A 22,307-nucleotide genomic window follows, 5' to 3' on the forward strand; every position below is an offset into this window, starting at 1 on the left:
TTTATAATTTCTTTCACGGCTAGCGTTATTCATTTGGGGACATATTTATACTTTCTACGTATAGAGAATGGCCCTGGGCCCGGACCCAAATTTATATTATTTTATAAAAACAATGAATAAATTTCTATGAGATGTATTATTATTTGAGATATAGTCTGCAAAACTCAATCGGGAGGGATGAAAAGAGATTAAGATAACTATATTAAACTCATCGTAAAATAGCTCTTTGAATACTCCTTTGGATCCCATGTCTGTAATGGACAAGCAATAACTTTTTCTATTTATTTATCATTCTATTTTTACCCATCCAAAAAAAGTTAGTTTTATTTCTATTTAGTCTGGCTAGTCAAATAGGTAATAACTTCAATAGATAAGTACTATTGGATAAGGACTTCGGAAGCTCATGGGAAGAGGTTAGTGGAAGAGACCATATTTTCGGGTTGAGTTTTCAGTAATCACTATTTGCATTAGTTACAGGACCAATATGTTTTACCGGCTAACAAAAATATAAATATACATGGCAATAAGTTACTAAAGCAAAGCGCATTTTCCATGTTTTCTGCAATGTTGGAAATAAGAGGTCGTTAGTAATGGTGTTATGGCAGCCTAAAAAAGTTGCAGGTTCTCATTTGTGTTACCAGTCAAACACAAGTTGGCAGCCTACAAAATACGTATATACAGGCAGATTACATAGTTACAACACCATGTTAGCTATGCCGACAAAAGATCTATGATGATTAACTTTTTCCATCAACAAAAATATGTTCATCAATCAACTACACCGATGTATTGGAATCTCAGGTTAGTGGCATTTCTTTATTGAACTATACCGGTAGTTCATATTGAAAAATATGTTACATAATTCTTGTTAATTACTTTACAACAATACAAAGGTAATAACAAATTAAGGCAGAAAGTTCAAAATCAAATTCAAGCATATAAATGTTTTGGAATACTGGTACAGATGAATAGTACTGCATTATAAACAAGTCTTTCTCAGGCAGCACTAAACTGGACAAAATAAGGTAGCCAATGCATCAGTTATGCAACATAGTATGAGGGCTTAGAGCTGACTAAGAAAATAACTATGGTCAGAAGGGAGGAGTGAGTGAGCAGAGGTGTGAAGATAAGAGGTGTTTGCAGATTGAGTTTTTCAGGAAGTGTTAAGTCTGGTAAGAGAAATCAAACGGATAATAACTGTAATAACAAATTATAATTTCATCTTCGAGGTGGCCAGGTATACACGTTGACCATGAGCTACCTGGTTATCCCCGTTTACGATGAGACCGGGTAAAGCCCGAACCCAATAGCTATAGTCAAAGCTGTAAAACTTTCCTTCCTTCCTGCTCTATGATTATTTGGGCTACTTAATTTAAAAGAAGTTGCACGGAGCAGTTTAGAGTTTAAGTGTCAATTTTCTGACCAATATATGTACATATATATAACAATGTATAATATATGTATATCAGTTATAAAAAATAAATATTAAATCTAACAGGTTATTTATGTAACAATCCCAATCTAAAAATGCATTTTATATCAGACGTGCAATTGGAAAGACCTGCAAACAGTGAGTATAGGTAAACCAGATTTTTCGTTAAAAATCCAAAGTCGAATATTTATAAAAGCCAAATTAAATAATGGGGAGGCAAATGTTCAATTAGCTTACCTCGTAGAACTGGAATTGGGAAAATCTCGGAACAGTGTATGCACTCGTCAAAGCGAAATAAGTAAACCAGGTTTTTTGGTTGAATATTTATAGATGGAGATACCCATTAACATTTGTGGTTGAATCACGATTACCGTACGAATATCAGTTAACTTCTTTCCCCAATATAAAAAGCTGGAGACTGATTGTCAGCAACTGGATCTCTTGGAACTGTTATTCCCGCAAATATTGTTGTATTTGTAAATAATAATTCTGGAAAATATAAGTTATAGTAATGAAACAGTAATAAATTCGAGCCCACTGAATTCACAGTGTTTCCTTAAGGAATTTAATCCCCTTCTAGTACCCAAGGTTATGGATTATTTCCTCCCAGGATAGAACGAATAACACACTGATGTAGCGGTACTTCAAACCCCACTGTTTCAGCGAACACAAAGTTCGGTAGCAAATCACACTTACAGTTGCTTTGTTTGAAGTTAAAACAATGCAGAACGAAAGAGTAGAAACTCAGAAAATCGTATGGAAATGCTGAGAGGAAGGAGTGCAATGTATAACCAAAGTTGAGCATTTTTCAGTTTTGTTGGTGTTTCCGTTTTTCGTTCGTATCTTTCTTCAACAGCTGCTGCACATATATATAGCAGCCAGCTTTAAAGATGAACGACCCTCCACCCTCCATGGTGGAGCATGCACTAGCTTGTTTGTGGAGCAAGCACTTGGCCATGGTGGGAAGAGCATTAGGCGGCTGCTATTGCAGCTGGTGGTCAATACACGGATTGGAACATATCTGTTACAAATGCGGATAATCTTACGTTAATATTTACTATTAATAAATAAATGTGGTCCAAAAAATTAATCAATCAATCATTTGACCAAATCCAAATCCAAATCCGAATCCGAATCCGAATCTGAAGCCGTAGCCGAATCTGAAGCCGTAGCCATAGCCGAAGCCGAGCCGAGCGAGCGACGACGACGACGGCGCGAGGCTTGCTTTCTTCTTAACTCTTTAAGAGCTACAAGAAGAGCAATTATATATATACCCACTAAAAATCTTTTCCTCTTCCAATATGGGACAATGTCTCATTGTCTAGAGGGGGAAACTTAAAATTTTACTCAAAAATTTTATTTTCCCTCCATTTCTCATTCACCCTCATTTTAAGACTATTTCATCTTAAATAACAAAAACCTCAACAATCTCCCACATGAATGGGGAATGGCTATATCACGGAAGTATGCATGGAAAAACTGTGTGATTTGCAAGCAAGGATTAATCGCATCTGGATAAGTAGGTTTCTCTTTGAACTTTCCGTAGTGAACTTATGTCGGATATACTCGGTCAATCGGTAGATTTGATATCTTTGAACTGACGATCTTTGGTGTATACCTAGACAATCATAAGTCACACAATCAACCCTTAACCGTCTTTGGTTCTCATTGTTGTGTTCGTTTCAGCCATGAACACCGCCTGGTTTCATAAGTGTATAGAGAACTGGCCTTACAAAGTTCTCCTTGAAGCGGCTAACACTTCACACTTACATAGGTGATTCCTAAACGTGTCATCCTGTAGATACACTATTTGATATACCCCGTATCAAATTTAGAAATCATTAAAAAGCCTTAATACTTTATCCTTGGTACTGAACATTGTCTCATCACGAGAACGGACTAAAATTTTATTTGACAATGTTGAACCGTCATTAATGACTTTGTTTGATCTCCTTGAACCTAGATCTTGGGATCTCCAGTCTTCTAGGTAGAGTTACCGCCACAATGACTTGTTCTCGGCCATAGCCCCATTCCCCTTGATGATTTCTCAACTACCTCTCTAGTTAGGCCTTTTGTAAGTGGATCCGACACATTATCACTTGACTTTACATAGTCAATCGTGATAATTCCTCTAGAGAGTAATTGCCTAACGATTTTATGTCTTCGTCGTATATGACGAGATTTACCGTTATACATAACACTCCCAACCCTTCCAATTGTCCCTTGACTATCACAATGTATGCATATTGGTGCCAACGGTTGGGGCCAAAATGGAATGTCTTCTAAGAAATTCCGGAGCCATTCAGCTTCTTCACCGGTTTTATCTAAGGCTATGAATTCAGCCTCCATTGTAGAGCGGGCAATACATGTTTGTTTGGACGACTTCCAAGATACCGCTCCTCCACCAATAGTGAATACATATCCACTCGTGGACTTAGAATCAGTTGAACCGGTGATCCAATTTGCATCACAGTATCCCTCAATCACCGCAGGGAATTTACTGTAGTGCAAGTCAAAGTTCTGGGTATGTTCTAAATATCCCAAAACTCGTTTCATTGCCATCCAATGAGATTGGCCTGGATTGCTCGTATATCGACTCAGTTTACTTATAGCACAAGCTATATCTGGTCGTGTACAATTCATGATATACATTAAGCATCCCAACACACGAGCATAATCCAATTGTGATATGCTTTGACCTTTATTCTTTGTTAATGCAAGATTCACGTTAATTGGAGTCTTTGCAACTTTAAAGCTCAAGTGCTTGAATTTTTCAAGTACTGTCTTAATATAATGAGATTGTGACAATGCCAGACCTTGAGGAGTCTTATGGATCTTAATTCCCAGAATTAAATTAGCAACTCCCAAGTCTTTCATATCAAACTTGCTATTGAGCATACGCTTAGTAGAATTTATGTTGGCAATGTCATTACTCATTATCAGCATATCATCCACATATAGGCAAACAATGACTATGTAATTTGGAACATTTTTAATGTACACACATTTATCACATTCATTTATCTTAAAACCATTTGACAACATTGTTTGGTCAAATTTCTCATGCCATTGTTTGAGTGCTTGTTTTAGTCCGTAAAAAGACTTAAAAAGTCTACAAACCTTCTTTTCTTTACCTGGAACCACAAACCCTTTAGGTTGTTCCATGTAAATTTCTTCCTCTAACTCTCCATTTAAGAAGGCCGTCTTAACATCCATTTGATGAATTTCAAGACCATACACTGCAGCTAATGCTACTAACATCCGTATGGACGTAATTCTTGTAACTGGAGAGTATGTATCAAAGTAGTCTAGACCTTCTCATTGTCTATACCCTTTGACTACGAGTCTTGCCTTGAATTTATCAATAGTGCCATCATCTTTGATTTTTCTCTTAAAAATCCATTTAGAACCCAAAGGTTTATTTCCAGGAGGAAGATCAACCAATTCCCATGTATGGTTGTTCAATATGGATTCTATTTCACTAGTGACTGCCTCTTTCCAAAACAATGATTCTGAAGAAGTCATAGCTTCTTTAAATGTTTGAGGCTTATTTTTCAATAAGAAAGTCACAAAATTTGGTCCAAATGAAGTAGACGTTCTTTGACGTTTACTACGTCTTGGATCCTCCTGATTACATATACTTTCTTTTGTTTCTTCCCGAGGTCGTTTAGATCATTCACCAAACGACTCACATTCCTTTTTATACGGATATATATTTTCAAAGAACTCAGCATTATCTGATTCTATAACCGTATTATTATGAATGTCGGGATTTTCTGATTTGTAAACCAGAAATCGATATGCTTTACTATTTGTCGCATATCCTATGAAAACACAATTAACGGTTTTCGGTCCTATCTTTACCCTTTTGGGTTTAGGAACTTTCACTTTTGCCAAACACCCCCACACTTTAAAATAATTCAAGTTGGGCTTCCTTCCTTTCCATTTTTCATATGGAATGGATTGTGTTTTGCTATGGGGCACTCGATTTAATATTCGATTAGCCGTAAGAATGGCTTCCCCAACACAAGTTCTGTGGCAAACCAGAACTTATCAACAACGCGTTCATCATCTCCTTTAATGTGCGATTCTTTCTTTTCGCAATCCCATTAGATTGGGGCGTGTAAGGGGCTGTTGTTTGATGAATAATTCCATATTCTAAACATATTTCTTCAAAAGGAGATTCATATTCACCACCCCTATCACTTCTTATCATTTTAACTTTCTTGTTAAGTTGCGTTTTAACTTCATTTTTGTATTGTCTGAATGCGTCTATTGCTTTATTTTTACTATTCAGTAAGTAAACATAGCAATATCGAGTACCATCGTCAATAAAAGTTATGAAATACTTCTTTCCACCGCGAGATGGTATTGACTTCATGTCACAAATATCTGTGTGAATTAAGTCTAAAGGATTTGAATTCCTTTCAACTGACTTATAAGGATGTTTAACATACTTAGATTCCACACATGTTTGACATTTTGATTTTCGCATTCAAACTTAGGCAGTACTTCCAAGTTAATCATTTTTCGCAAGGTTTTATAATTGACATGACCCAAACGTACATGCCATAAATCATTTGACTCAAGTAAGTAAGAAGAAGCTGAAATATTATTATTGTTTTCCACAACCATTACATTCAGATTGAAAAGGCCCTCGGTGAGGTAACCTTTTCCTACAAATATTTCATTCTTACTTATGACAACCTTGTTGGACACAAAAACGCACTTAAAACTGTGCTTAACAAGAAGTCCAGTAGAGACTAAATTCTTTCTCATTTCGGGAACATGAAGGATATTGTTCAATGTCATGACCTTGCCAGAAGTCATTTTCAGAAATATCTTCCCATATCCTTCAACTTTTGCTGTAGAAGCATTTCCCATATAAACTGTCTCTCCGGGTCCAGCGGGAGCATAAGTAGCAAAAGCTTCTCTAACTGCACAAACATGGCGAGTGGCTCCTGAATCAAACCACCACAGTTTAGGATTTCCCACCAAGTTACATTCAAAAAGCATGGTACACAAGTTATCAACATCATCATGGTTTACTACCATGTTTGCTTGACCCCTTTTCTTGTCTTTCTTCGGAGCACGACACTCCATAGATTTGTGTCCGATTTTTTTACAGTTGTAGCAGTTTCCACTGAACCGCTTCTTGCTTGGGTTGTATTTCAGACCAGAAGCCTTCTTCCTCTTTTTGTTATCTTCAACAATATTTGCTCCCATTATTATTGAATTTCCACGGCCTCTCCTTTCAGCAGCTTTATTGTCCTCTTCGATTCTCAACCGAACAATGAGATCTTCAAGGAACATTTTCTTTCGTCTGTGTTTCAAATAATTTTTGAAGTCCTTCCACAACGGAGGCAACTTCTCAATCATTGCTGCTACTTGGAATGCTTCATTGATGACAAGACCTTCAGCAAGTAGATCATGAATAATCACTTGCAATTCCTAGACTTGGGTAATAACAGACTTGCTATCTACCATTTTGTAGTCCAAAAATTTTGCGGCAACGAATTTCTTCATCCCGGCATCTTCAGTTTTATATTTCTTTTCAAGCGCATTCCACAATTCTTTTGACGTCTCCACGCTACTGTATACATTATACAGATTATCATCCAGTCCGCTAAGAATATAATTCTTGCATAAAAAATCAGAATGCTTCCACGCTTCAATCACGATAAAGCGTTCATTCTCTGGAGTTTTATCTGGCAGATCAGGAACATCTTCCTTGATGAACTTCTGTAGACATAACGTAGTTAAGTAGAAGAACATCTTCTGCTGCCAGCGCTTGAAATCAATCCCGGAAAATTTTTCGGGTTTTTCTGCCGGTGCCAACGCCGGTGTTCGGCTTGTCGATGCGTTGGCAGTCACCGTCGGAACAGCTTGGTTTTCGCTTTCAGCCGTCATTTTTTCTGTAAAAGAACGACACAAACAAACGTTTAATAATCGTTTTCAAACTGGAGTAAAAATCACGTAGATTTTAATCTCCAACAAAACGCCACGAAAGCTTTACTCTCCAAAACGGGAGTACACAAAAACTCAAAGGTTTTATTTTGCAGAATAATAAGAATAACACAAATACAAAAATAAATATTAAATTCCTTAAGATTGTTATTCCCGCCAATATTGCTGTATTTGTAAATAATAATTCTGGGAAATCCGAAGCCAAAGCCGAGCCGAGCGATGACAACGACGGCGCGAGGCTTGCTTTCTTCTTAACTCTTTAAGAGCTACAAGAAGAGCAATTATATATATACCCACCAAAAATCTTTTCCTCTTCCAATATGGGACAATGTCTCATTGTCAAGAGGGAGAAACTTAAAATTTTACTCAAAAATTCCATTTTCCCTCTATTTTTCATTCACCCTCATTTTAAGACTATTTCATCTTAAATAACAAAAACCTCAACAGAAACATGATATCCATTTGCAAGATATATAGTTTATAAAAATTAAAAACTACTCTTATATCATATAAATAAAAATGCACTAAAAATGTTGAGCAACTATTCATTTCATGAAATTATTACCTTTGCTGAGCGAATATTAGACATTTGTAATCCTCAAGAAAAGCATTAAAGCCTAAAGAATAACAAAATACTGCACAGTTATAACTAAAATGACCAAAATATCTGCAGAGGATAAGCAGGCATGCTGACGGGCAACTTCATAAAAAACGACGAAATGGAAGGTGCTTACCACTAGAGCAACCCATTCATGTCAAATTACATTACTAAATTCAATTTGGAATATATTTCTACCCTTTAAAATTATCATATGACTGATGGAAATCATCAAAGAGAAGTTTAAGTATGTAATCTCATGAATAAGTGCCCCTCGAAGTTTAAAATGAAGCGATCACTATTTCAAATGTAAACTGAGGAAGAAAATTTAGGCAGAACAGATGTACTCTTTGAAGTCCAAAGCAAGTAGTGGACCGTCTGCTATCGGGACAGCCAGCCCTGTCGGCTCGGCCGGCCCCAATCGCAAGGCCAGATCCAGATCCCCCATAGCCTGTTCAGCATGAGGAATGGCTGGGGGAGCATCACGATTTCCTTGATCCATTCTCAAGATCTCAGCCCCCTCTCCCCCACCAAAACAACAAATTCTTTGCGAAGGTAAAAAAATTTCCATCCCGCCAGAGTACATGTAAATAACCAGCAGCAATAGCAGAAAAGGGCTACATCAGTAATTCCAATCTATTACAAGTTAAGAAGCTCAATAAATGAATCAAAATAATAAAAGTGATACACATTTTTGTAGCAGTCATCATTAGTTGAAAATTTAAAGTCAGCAAAACTTAGAATTTAGTCATAGGATCTTTTATGAAAACTTCAGATCTTCCCATATGGTGAACAAGAAAGGTTTCTTCCTGCAAAGTTATGCATGTCAGCTGAGCATTTTCTTATTTGATCAGAGAAAATGACTTACTTGTCATCCATAAATATAGCCTGTTGAAATTTCTTGGTTTGATTGGTGGTGTATTTAACTATCCCACAGTTTGTGGCCACTGGCAGCATATCTGTTGTTATAAATAACAGAAGAAATGTTGTTAAAACCAGTGGTTAGTTTGGCAACCAAGCTTTATTTAATCTGTGAGTCCTCTCTCACTTTTTCTCAGTCCCTTTGAGCTCTCAAATCTTAATTCATATTCCTAAAGCCAGCAATAACAACAATAACTATCCTCGCTCTCAAGCTAGTCGAATCAGCGATATGAATCTTCATTCCGTTTGAACACCTCTTATCCCTTAATCAACAACAATAACAATAAATATCCTTATTCCGAAGCTAGTCGGGTCGACTATATGAATCTCCACTCCGTTTGAACGCCTCTTTTCCTTAAGACAAGAAAAATTGCTGAACCTAAAATTCACCATTAGTAAATGTTTCTACTTCTGGTACAGAAACTAAAAATTACTCTGTGATAATCAAGAATAGTTCTGTTCACGATAAGATAAAGTAACTTAAAATTAAAAATTAATTCCCTCCGTCCTAAAAGAACAACGGAATTTGGAGTATAAATAACAACGCATCTAAGTATCTGTTCCAACTAAAGGTAGTTGTAATTTCCTAGCTTTTCACCGTTAAAGATTATATCGTAAACAAACAGGGGAAGAAAAAATTTGCAACAAACTCCTGGATAGCAATTAAAAGCTGCCGAAGCCACTGTAGTCCATTAACCCCGGCACAGAAATCTAAAGGAGGAGATAAAAGAGGAAGCAAGAAGCACTCACTTATAGATAGCAGAAAAGCGAAGCCGGAAAGACTAAGAGGAAACCCAAGCGGCAATGTTGATATTATTGGCGGTCACACCTAGAAAAACAACTCACAACAGCAAAAGCAGCAGCCGGTTTGTCTTCCACTTCGGCGGAAGAGGCGCTTCGAATAGAGAGCAAAGGGCAAAAAACGTATGTATATATATATATATATATATATATATATATATATATATATATATATAATATCGATTTACAAAAGTAACATTATAATATTAAGCATAATAACTCATATTAAAAGGACATAATGGGAATTCTAGATATTAGTCTTATAATCCTATTAGTTTTAGGATATAATACTACACGTTAGGAATCCTGCATGATTACCTTTAGGAATACTATTAGTATAATTACTTTCGGAATATCTAATTCATATAAAATTAAAAAAGTAAATATTTTTAGTCATGCAATCCTATTACTTTACAATATACTTCTTAAAAATTCCTATTACTAATTTAATTTGAAAACATATTATAATGTCCTATTACTAATTTTATTTGAGAATGTATTATATTGTCCAAATTCATTTAGAAAAATGAGAGCCTATATTATTATAAAAGCATAAATATAATATTAATATACCAAAATAGCCCTAAAATATTAAGCGGAAGAACTCATAGGGAAAGGACATAACTGTAATAATCTATTTTTTGGACTATAATACCTTATATGCTAATTTTTAATATTTAAAATTAATAAAATTTGTCTATTAAGCTCTTATTAAAAATTTCCCCCTAGCATTTCAGATGATGAAATTCATCAGTAACCTTGGGTTGGTTTGTTGCTTCCTTTTTTGGATTTCCCATTCACTGTTGGGCTCTCTTGGTTCTCCATCCCATGAGGAGTCTGGATGGTTAACTGGGCCATTACTGGTTTTAGGTTCACAACTGAGTCTATTGAGTTTGGCTCTAAGGCTGATCTTAGGCTTACTCCATACATTACCATACTTCCTGGGCATAGTACGATAAATATTTATCCCCTAGGCCATCTGAACTTAATGTTTCCTCCTGTTGTAAGAGCATAACTTTGGTCTTGGGTACTCTCAGCCTTGCTATCATTTTCTCTAGTTCTGTGTTGGTTGCCTCTAGGTGCTCATGGACATTTTCTGACCCTGTTATTAGTAATAGGGTCATTGTCCTCCCTGGTGTCCATGGAGAGAAAGAGGGGTTGGGGATCGCCTCTCTTGGGGAGACTAGTTGGAAGAAGGGGAGGGTGTGGCTTATCTGCTGCATAAGAAGGCTCAACTGGTCTATTTTCATTGTTTGCTGGCTTAGTGCAAACTGAGCTTGCATGAATGTTGACAACCACAATAGGTGGCCATAGTTTAGCAGGGCATGGTTCAGGCTGGATGTGACTAGCTGGCCAAGTAGTATGGGTTTTTAATGACCACTGAGATGGGCACAGTCCCTATTGAGACGTTCAGGGGAAAAACAATACCCTGTAGTGCCATCTCCAACCATGATGTTGGGATGTGGTCCATGGGTAGGGGCGGAAGGGGGTTCGCCGAAAAATTACACTGTATATATAAGGCAAAATTTAATTTTTGCCTCTATATATTATGTTTTGAATCCCCTTGATATAGCCCAAAAGCATAGCTTAATGGTCAGGGGGGTTCAAAACCTTTGTGAGGTCATTGGTTCAATTCCCACTGGCTACAATCTCTTTTAATTTTTAATTTTTTTCTTTTTTTGAACCCCGTTAGCAAAAATCCTGCATCTGCCACTATCCATGAGGAGTGGGGTTGATGATACCCGCATTTGGTTTGGGTCCTCCCCTTGGCTCTGTATGTTATTGTTGTTCGTTGGGTTGTTTAATTTCCCCTCCGTTGTTAGTGTCTAGCCTGGTAATGGAGTTTATTCTAATTGGTATGCATTCTTTTTCTTTTAAGCAAAGATCTTCACCGTTGGAATTTCGTGCATGTAGATTTCTCATCATTAAAGATCTTTGAGAGGCGACAGAGTCAGTAAAATAAGTAGCGGGGAAGTGATGATGGGACACATGATGGGTTGTGATATGAGAGGGAAGGTGAGAATGCATAATTAAATCTTGTTCCCGTTGCCCAGTGTTAGTAATGTTAGTAGTGAGATTGGGCTTAGCCCCATTGGTGGACCCCAGAAGCTGACCTATGTTAGAGCAGGGAGGTATTAGATTTGGAAATTCATTTTGGGTATTTTTCTTACCCGATGTGGGTGCGTATTTTCTCCCTTGTACCGTGTGCGAGGCAGTAGGTACGTGTGTGGTAGAGTATATGCCTTGCGTGTGTTCAATATTTGGCACAGACTGTAAATTGTGCATTTGGTTTGGGCCGTGCGCTAAAGGCCAAGACAGTTGTAACTTGGGCACATATGGTCTAAGTTATTTGTCTCGTCGGGGGCTAGTTAGACGAGGCCCGTATGGTGACTATTGGGCATGTCTTGTTTGGCCCATGTTTTCCACAACCTTAGCACTTCCCTACTCCTCTACCCTGTTGTTGCCCTCACCCTCATCGATGTTACTAAGGATGGAAAACTTACATGAATCTAGTGGCCGCTCCCTGGTTTGTTCTCTGTTGCCTCTGGTCGTCCTTGGTTTTTGAATCCCTCCTTTCTCCCTTGCCTTTTTGATTTCCGTGGAAATTACACCACTTTCCACTCGTCGTCTTGGGCACTATGTACTGCCGTTGACGCCCTTACTGTGTCGTTTGCCTCTATCTGTCGTTAATTTAGGCATTCTTTTGAGCATGTGGCCAGTCACCCACACCCTTTGCATATGATGACCTCCCCTTCATACTCAATGGGCTGCTTATGCTCACCAATTAGCACCATCGTTTAGAGGGGTACCTCGATGGGTACTTGGATATAAATTTGTGCATACCTGCCTCTTAAGGTAGCAGAGATACACATATCGATTTTTAATAGCCTATCAGCCTCTCTCCCCGCCCTTTCCAGGATCTCTCTATCGTAGAACTCTGTGGGTAATTGGGGGAGCCAGATCCAGATGGTGGTATCGTGTATTTTTATTCCGCTGACACAAAATTTGGTTCCTAATTTCTGACGGAGAGGAAGTGTTCCATGATGAACCATGGGCCTCTGTGCAATGCAATCATCATGTTCTCTTCTTTCTCAAATTTCACCATAAAGAAATTTCTGCCCAGATCTATTAGTTTCAGATGTTCATTGGGATTCCATAGGTGTTGCAATTTTGATTTTAATAGGTGGTGGGGGACCTTTTTCCCAAAGATCTTGATAATTAATGAGAAACGCCATGGGTGGTAGAGTCTATTTTTTTTTGTTCTTGGCTGAGGATGATGGGCCCAACAGTGTAGTTAGTGGTTGATTTGGGTACTGCCCCTATTTGGAGTTGATTCAACTTCCATCGGTGTTGAACTTGTGTCTGGTGGGTCGGGGAGTTTTAGTTCTGATGGTGATAATTGGTCCTGTGCGAGGGGTGGGGATGGGGCCATCCCCCCGGGGGGGAATAATTTTAGAGAGAGTTTTTTTGCTCTAACTTTTTCAAAGAGAATCTAAATTTCTAGAGTTAATTTAGACTAAAACATGTTTTAATCAACTTGGGCTTGTTGAACAACATTTTCAAGATTGCAATAAAACAAGCACTTTGAAATTTTTTCTTTCTTTCTTTAGGTTATATCCATCTCATTTTTGAATTTTATTGACCCGACTAATCCAACTTCGAATCGCATAAGGCTATTTTAAGGGAGAAACACTCCCTACTAGAATTTTTTCATTCACAAGGCTCGAAAGAGTGTGAAGGGATCCCATCCACAAAGGGTGTATCTAGGTGGAGGGATACTCCTGTCCCTAGACCATATATACTAATGTTATATTTTCTCAAATTATTTAAATATATGTATGCGCGATCAAACTCAAAAGGTCATCTGGTGCAATACTTATTCGGTGCATCTGTACAGAGATCTGACATACTTTCTTTTTTCTTTGTCATTGTAATTGAGATCCGACGTACTTATTTTTATTTGTTTGAAATATTCCTTCGACATTCCCAAATTTAATATATTGAAATCTCTATTTTCTGTTTGCCACTATAAAAATATTTATATAATTAAATCAAAGAGAAATATTTAAAAACATACATCCCAACACAATACTCTTCACCTACGCATTCATATTTTTCAGTTTATGCCCAAATAGCCAATAATTTGTTTGCAGTAATATTTACATACTTCTATACATTATTATATAGTATTTATCTACTTCTATAAATAATGACCTATCTTATAAAAAAAGGGCAGCCCGATACTCTAAGCTCCTGTTATGCGCGGGGTTCAGGGAAGGGTCGGACCACAAGGGTCTATTGTACACAACCTTACCTACATTTCTGCAAGAGGCTGTTTCCACGGCTCGAATGTATCTATATTATATAAAAGTGTATAATAATGTATAAAAGTATAATAATATATAAAAATTGTATAACACGTCACTAGCTACAGAAACAAACTTTTTCTGCGATTTTTAGTTACAATTCTTGTTCCAAATCAGTATAATTAAATCTCCATCGAATAACTTTCAAATTTGTAGATGAACTCCTATAATTATTTCTATTAAATCTAAATAATGCCAACTCCAAAATTTTCACTAATATCATATTCGAAATTTAAATCCACTTCTTCAAACTTGTTCAACAATGGTGAGTTACCTTTCAAATATAATTTTCATAACCCAAATCTTATAAAATTAGTTTCTTTAACTACAATTTGAGATCCAAACACAGTAACAAAATCAAGCTTCTCAGCTGACAAACAAGAGGCAGTTGGGTTGAAGAAGATAAATAGGGGAAAGCGGCCTAGTATTCAAATCATACAGGCCAACGGAGAAAATATTTATTTTGTGCCTCACACAAATGACATTAATTGTATGGAACCTTTTTTTATCTCACAAATTTTTGGATCCATATCTTACACTTTTGGATCCATAAAATTTGATAAAGGCCGAAAAACTCGGCTCGTTTTGATTAAACTTTGGCCAAGTAGACTGTAAAAATATTTCTGATATTGTAAAGATATATACCCGAGAAACAAATAAAATTACAAAATAACTTAATTTTAAACCTATAATCTCAAAAATATAATAAATTCATGGTAAGAATCTAAAGATTGAACTTGTTAAATATAAATTTTAGATCGACCACTACGTAATAGCGTACTCATTCTCTTGAAATTCTGGATCCTTGCTTATTTGGAACATCAACAATGGCCACATACCCAATGTGATATCACAAGAGTGGGTCTAGAAAGGATAGCGTATGCACAACTGTACTCTACCTTATATGAGATAAAGATGTTGTTTCTGATAAACCTTCGACTCCAGAAAAACGTTTTCAAAACATGTTTGAAAATGCAAGAGTAAAAAAATTATGATTAAAATACTGAAAAAATAAAGGTATTAACAATAAAAGTAATAAAGATATTCAAAGTAAAAGAAACAACAATAATAATAAAATTAAAGAATAAGATAATAATAGACTAGCAGTAATAATACTGATCATAAAGATCATTGCTTAATTGTGAAAAAAGCTATTGTCTAGTTGATTTACTCTATAAAAAATGATTAAATAGTTTGCACACATACTACCATCCATATACCTCACTAGGCAGAATTACACTGAGTCGTTGTTGTTCTAAAAGATACCCACTAAAATCCATGTGATTATCTCATCAACTCATTAAAGTGGAACTTAAAATCAATATTAATGGTATTTTTTCAATTAGCATATGATGTATAAAGCATAAAAATAAGCAAGAAGAATATCGCATCAAAATAATCTTTAACAAAATGTACACTCCTAACTTTTAGGAGACACGTGGAATAATGCCACTAAAAAGATCACAAGTGAAAACCCCACAAGATTGAAAAAGACGGCTAATCAGTTGCACATGGAATACATTACCAGCCTTTCATTCCTCATATTTTCGAAGATTCATATAGTACTCCATTTTTCTAACACCCCACGTGGGCCCTTTGGCTCAAGAGTACACACTTCTTTTTTGGAAAAATATCAAAACATTGAAAAAATAAAATAATTGAAAAAAAAGATTCTTTTTCTTTTTTCATCATGTGTACTACCTGTATTCACTTTTACTTGACATGTATACTAAAAATAGATTTTTATTTTTAATTAATACTTTATGCATATCAAGAGAAGATAATTTTTTTTCATGTTATACCCACAATATTTATTACTGATTTTAAATTATTTTTTTAAATCCAATAAAATATGCATCAATTAATATGAGTATCATAGTAAATTATGCACTTTATTTATTATTTTTTAAGGGACGTGAAAAGTCAAAACGTACCAAGTAAAAGTGAACGGAGGGAGTATATATTTGTATTGGGAAAAAGAGTCTTGGAGCACGATAAAGTTATTATAGGTTCAAATTGTGGATACAACCATTAATACTTGTATTAGGGTAGACTGTCTATATTACACCCTTGAAGTGCGATCCTTTCTCTGCGTGAATACAGAATACTTTGTGCACCGAGATGCTTTGTGCATTGAGTTGTCCTGCCTATTTGTATTTATATTGGAGTTCGACATTGAGTTGCTCGTCAAAATCTAAATTTGCCCAAAAAGATCCATATTATAAAATAAAGTACTTCATAATAAAAGTTATTTCATATGTAACACTTAGACTCAAAAACTCTAGTTAAAGATAAACGGGTGCACAACAACCTTAGAGTTCAAGTTGGCGTTGAATTGACGATGAAGAGTCTTGTGTGGAGTCTTTCAACCAATCCCCACGCACTATTATTAGTAGGATAAGATGTGGGATTTGATAAGAGGTACAAATATATCTTGGAATAAATTTATACCGTCAGTCAAATACGATATAAATTTAATTTCAAACTTAATCCATAATATTATATCTTATCCTATTTCATATATATAGTATAAATTAATCTTGAAATTATAATTTTGGGAATATAATCCCGCAAATAATTTAGTCCGCACCAAACGACCCCAAAGTATAAAATCTGTTTTTCGCTATAGGATTAATTTGTCACACTATAAAATTGTGCTTGGGAATTTGGGGTTGGGAAAAAATCTTTTTGATTGTGTCTGCAGTATCACTTCTAATTAATTACACAAATATTTGCTCTCTTCAACCATGATTAATTGACACTTAAGTAGCCTAGTGGAGATATAACACTAATCTGATATATGTATGTAGGGAAGATTTTTGCTTACGAGCCCGAATCCCGATCTTCTACAGTTGCAGCATCAGAGAAAGTCCTTGTTCCTGGTGGCCAGAGTGACAGCTCCTTATCCTCAACTGAACAATTGGAGGTTGCTGATACAGTTCCAAAAAATGCCCTGGTATGTTTCATTAATCTCCAACCGCATGAAAAGAGAGTTCTTTTTTTGGGGGGGAGGGGGGGTGGGAGGTGGAGATGGAGGTGGCAAATTTTCTTGTAGAAACACTTCTAAATAGATATCTTTCTGAGTCTGCTTGAATGAAAGTGTTATTGCATTTTGTTCCCATGAGAACAGTGTCGTTAAAAAGTAGTCTTCTCAATATTTCCGTATTCTAGATGCCAGATGCGTGGCTTCTAGCTACAGTTGATGCATCATTGCTAACTCGTGAAAACAAATTTGTGTGCACTCTTAGTTCAAAGGGAGGCATGATTATGCTTTGGTGCCCTTAGGTTCTCCCAATAAATAATAGTAGAAAGTTATCTGCCCCTATTACCTACAAATTTGATGTGTTTGGCGTAACTGGTAACGTTTGTGCCAAGTGACCAGGAGGTCACGGGTTCAAGCCATAGAAACAGGCTCTTGCAGAAATACAGGGTAAGGTTGCGTACAATAGACCCTTATGGTCCGCTCCCTTCAGTGCCTATAGAACCATGATTAATAAATATTACTTTTGGGGAGTTAAGAAAATGATACATAGCAGCTCAGCCTGCCACACTTAAAGCCATTTGTACAATCAGCTTGGGATTTTGGTAGAGAGATCCTTTCCATGATATTGGAATGACTAAGGCTTCTTGAACAGTCTTGTTTAGATAATTGCTTATATCAGGTTATGGAAAAATATTTTTTGGGTCCAAAATCTCTTTTCCAATAGGCGACCTATTTTGTCTCACGCATGTATTAATTGAGGGAGTATCGGAAGTTTCAATGTCTACCATTATTTCCCTTTATTTTACTGTGGGGGTCTTTAGTCTCAATAAATGGCATCAAAACGCTCGGTTGTATTATCCCTATCGGTATATTGCATGTCCCTACAAGTGGTACTAGGACTAGGGAATAGTTTGGTTCCGTGTAAGCATGGGCACCATTCACAGGAATAATACAAATTATCCTCATAATACTATTCATACGTACGAGTTTTATATGTAGAGGAACTGTTCACATTCCATACATGAACGCTATCCACATTAAATGTCCTAAAATTTAGAAGGTAATTAGACCCGTTATACTTGTATGACCAGTATAGATGTCTTTTGGACAAATGAGAACTATTCGATGAATACTAGTGTAGGGAGTGCGTAGCTGTGCTGCATCATCAGAGAAGGATGTGAAATTAGTTTTGTCGGGGGAATTACCATTTGGTAACTGGAGAAAGGCATTTTACTATAAAGTGGGGACTAAGGCATCGTGTAGCAGATACCAGAGGATACTGAATATAGAGCACCATTCATGGGGAGCTCAAGTAAAATAGAGAGGCATGGTTTTAAAGTGCCAAGACACAACTTCTGAAGAGATTTGTTTGTGGAGGAACGACTTCCAGAAGACCATAGGGAATGCCACCGGAGCTTGCCTAGAAACACAGCTCTGGAGAAGCTTGGGCAGGAATGTTCGACTTGTTTAACGTAATTGCAGAGAAATTTATCGATGGAAAAAAAAATGCTTACATCCTCTCTGTAACTACATAGGATGAGATCTCATTGCTTTTTTGATTATTAAATCTCTTGGGCGGGAATGTTCGACTTGTAATCTCATTGCTAGTTGCTAGATAAACATAGAAAATGTGGCGGTCTGGCCTTTCTGTCACAGACGTCTACTCTTTACAAGTGATTTCTCAACTTAACCGTCATGTATAGGAGTGGCAAACAGACGGGTCGGGTCGGATATGGTTCGGGTGGAAAGCGGATAATGAAGAACGGATAAATCATCCGACCCAACCCATATTTAATACGAATAAAAAACAGGTTAACCGGCGGATAATATGGGTAACCATAATATCCATGACTTCTTGAATATGATCACTTTTGGGAGAATTCCTAATCTCCCAAACTTGAGGAACCCCCAATTTGAGGCTTTACAAATGTAAAAGTTAAACCTATTAGTTATACATTGGTTATCCATTTTCTAAATGGATAATATGGTTCTTATCCATATTTGACTCGTTTTTAAAAAGTTCATTATCCAACCCATTTTTTAGTGGATAATATGGATGTTTAACTGTTTTCTTTTAACCATTTTGCCACCACTAGTCATGTAAGACCAGCAACAGCACTTAACCTTCATGTAAGACCTTTATAGAACTCATCCCAAATCTTTCGATAATTCTGCATTTTATAGAAATTAAAGCAATAGTCTAACAGGATAAAAAGAAAAATATTTTGGGGCTATGAATTAACTCACTCTCCGAATAGCCTAACATGCATCCAAATATTTCCGAATGTTTCCACACCTTTCAATGTCATCTCTCATCTGTATCTAGTCCATCAACAATATAATCATGTTGTTTACTTAACAAAAAAATGATGTTATTAACAACCCCCCCCCCCCAACGACCGGAAAAAAAAACAATATCAACAACAAATAAAAGAAAATTATCATCATTTTAATTCTGAAGAGAGTCATTTTCGAACACTGTTTTGATCTATTTATAGTTTTGATGGTGGGCCTTTATCTCTATATAATTCTCATACGTAAAGCAATTTGGAATCTCCTTTTCAAATTAATTTGGAGGCAACCTCTTGTTCAATTTATTAGGAGATAGATAAAGCTATTCATCGGATGCTTGATTGATAATATTTCCAGCTTGTGTACCTCTGGAATTGATCTTTGACTGGTTTGATATCTCTAGTTTCGTACTCCATTATGATTGAAAGAAGACGCTTGGGTTTCGGTGGCTAGACGTGTGAGTTTTTGAATCTTGGTGGCATCTTTTGCACATGAGTTAAAAAAGCTTCACTAGTAAGATGATGAAAACCCTAAAACATTGTAAGCAGTGAGACTTCTCTAGCTTCAACAGTAATCTTGCTCCAACCACCGATTAGATCTGTAGATCCTTAGAGCATGTCTCTTTACTATATAATTTTAATCTTGTTAAATTGAATGTACAAATCTTTTTGGAATATAATAGAACCACTGACAATGCATATTGTCACTTTGCTTCATAATTGTTCTATTACTTTTTCTATTTTAGGCATCAACTGATGTAGATAGTTCAGAAATGGAACATGCTAGCCAGATTAAAGCTGAGAACGGTGACGTCGAGCCAGCAAGTGGTCTTAAAGGAAATGTTGAAGAGCTGGCAGCTCTCGTCAAAGATAGAGTGAGTGGGGTGGAGTGGGGATTTGGGGTAGTGTACGGACCGGTAGGGGAAGGGTCCAAGGTGTCTTTCTGGGAGGAACTGGCCAATATTATGGGGGAATGGGACATTCCATGGGTTCTAGGGGAAGACTTTAACACTATTAAATTCCCGGAGGAGAGATTAGGGTGTAGTCTGATTTCGAGGGCCATGAAGGAGTTTTCTGACTTCATCAATGATCACTTTCTCAACACCACTACCTTCCTGAGTCCTAAACGTGTGACAAAGCTCAGAAGGCATTCCTATGGGAAAGAAATGCAGAAACCAAAATGTACCACCTGCTTAGGTGGGATAAATGCATAAGTGAAAGGAGGCCGGTGGTCTAGGAGTAAGAAACCTGAAAAAGTATGACTGAAGCTCTTATACAAATGGCTATGGAGGTAAACTTCTCAAGTCTCAACAAGAAGGAATGTGGGAGTAGTGATTAGCAAAAGTATGGTTGGTCAACTCTGTGGTGTTTCAACCAGTGAGTGCACGTCTTATGGAGTCTACCTATGGGAAAACACAAGGAATCATTGGGCTGATTTGTTCACTTGTATAGATGCCAATCTAGGCAATGGAAGAAATTAAAGTTTTGACAAGATGCATAATAGGGCCATATTACCCTCAAAGATGAATCCACAGATCCTACGTCATGGCAGATAATTTGCAACTAAGTTGCTGAAGAATGTTCAGAAAGATTTCATATATATGTACACAATAGGACTAGTAAGCAGCAGCATATTGAAGTTGTTACACCCTATATTTTCGTACATAAAAATGCATCGTAAGCAAACTAATGTAGGACCAAAAATGAGATAATATTTAAAAGTATATAAATTAATTTAATCATGTTACCTCTGAGGTTATAAATATTGAAGATCATGAACAACAAGTACAAAGAGGGTTGGACGGTTCAGAAGATAAAGCAATTGAAGAAAATAATATTTCGTCGAAAGTCGACAAGTTGGGAATGTTATAACATATACCTTTGGGGTGATACTAGGGTGCTTAACATGATAAGGAGATTATGTTATGATTTATATTAGTCGTATGACATCCGTGTGTTATGTTTTGAAGTCAAGAGAGTTGTGGAATAAAAGTCGATGAAAGTCATCACAAGTTACATTCATAAGTTTTACTGAAACTTTGGGTCAAATGTAACTGCGATTTTCTCCCAATATACTTAGAGTTATGGGGTGTTCCACCCATCAAATTAAATATCTATGAGTCTATTTTCCAACGCATTAAACTGTTTGTCAATACGACATTGGAGTAGAAAGATATGGGCATTTGTGCGATACTGCGCAAGCTGCTATGTGACAAGTAGGTGTGTCACCTACTTGCTTAAATGAGAGCCCAAAAAAATGGGCCATTTTGGGTCGTCCAAAGAGGCCTTTTAAGGGCCTATTTTCTTCATATATTAGACTTAAAATAGAGCACAATAACCAGACATAAGCTCTGCAAAGAATCCTCCCAAAAATTTCCCACAAACCCTAATTGATTTCTCTCCCTTTCAAGTTCCAATTGGAGGTAAAACCTAGAGTTTGAAGAACCAAGATAAGAGCTGAGTTATCCAACAAATAAGGTGAGTTTACTTCTCTCTTTCATCCAATTTTTCTTCTGTAAATTCATGGTAAGTCGTTCTATACTTGTAAGAACTCACGGGACGGTGATCGGAAGCCGTGAGTTCGAGTTATTCACTTGTAGCGGACTGTTTTGTGGACTGTTTTGTGTTGCGGTTGGGCTGCGTGTTTTACTACTATTTTGTGGAGTTTTGGAGGAGGAAGGGGGTTTATAAACACTATATAAATGTAGGGTGGTTGGCTGGTCGTTCGTCATAACATTTTCGGGTCGTTTGACACTACTACGGTGGTCGTTTTGTGTACGAAGAGATTGGGGTGTGTTGGGCTGTTTTGTAGTATTTGATGGTGTATATAGGGCTGAAAAATGATGTATATATGTTGTTATTGTTCTGTTCTTGTATTGTTGGTGTTATCTTGAATTTGGAGGAAGTAAGGATTATAGGGGAGATGCTGCCCGTTTTAATACAAAAT

The 22,307-nt window shown here is 36.6% G+C and overlaps 1 protein-coding gene across 1 annotated transcript in view; it reads left to right on the forward strand.

Annotated features, from left to right (window-relative positions):
- LOC142173847 (1,4-alpha-glucan-branching enzyme 1, chloroplastic/amyloplastic-like) overlaps positions 1-22,307 on the forward strand; it is a 97,963-nt gene that overhangs the window by 58,019 nt on the left and 17,637 nt on the right. Inside the window, exons 2-3 of the mRNA XM_075239712.1 lie at positions 16,897-17,042; positions 20,107-20,215. Of these exons, the coding sequence (XP_075095813.1) occupies positions 16,897-17,042; positions 20,107-20,215 (255 nt within the window). The remainder of the gene's footprint in view (positions 1-16,896; positions 17,043-20,106; positions 20,216-22,307) is intronic.

This window comes from Nicotiana tabacum, chromosome 2, assembly GCF_000715075.1.
Source record: "Nicotiana tabacum cultivar K326 chromosome 2, ASM71507v2, whole genome shotgun sequence".
Taxonomy (NCBI): Eukaryota; Viridiplantae; Streptophyta; class Magnoliopsida; order Solanales; family Solanaceae; genus Nicotiana; species Nicotiana tabacum.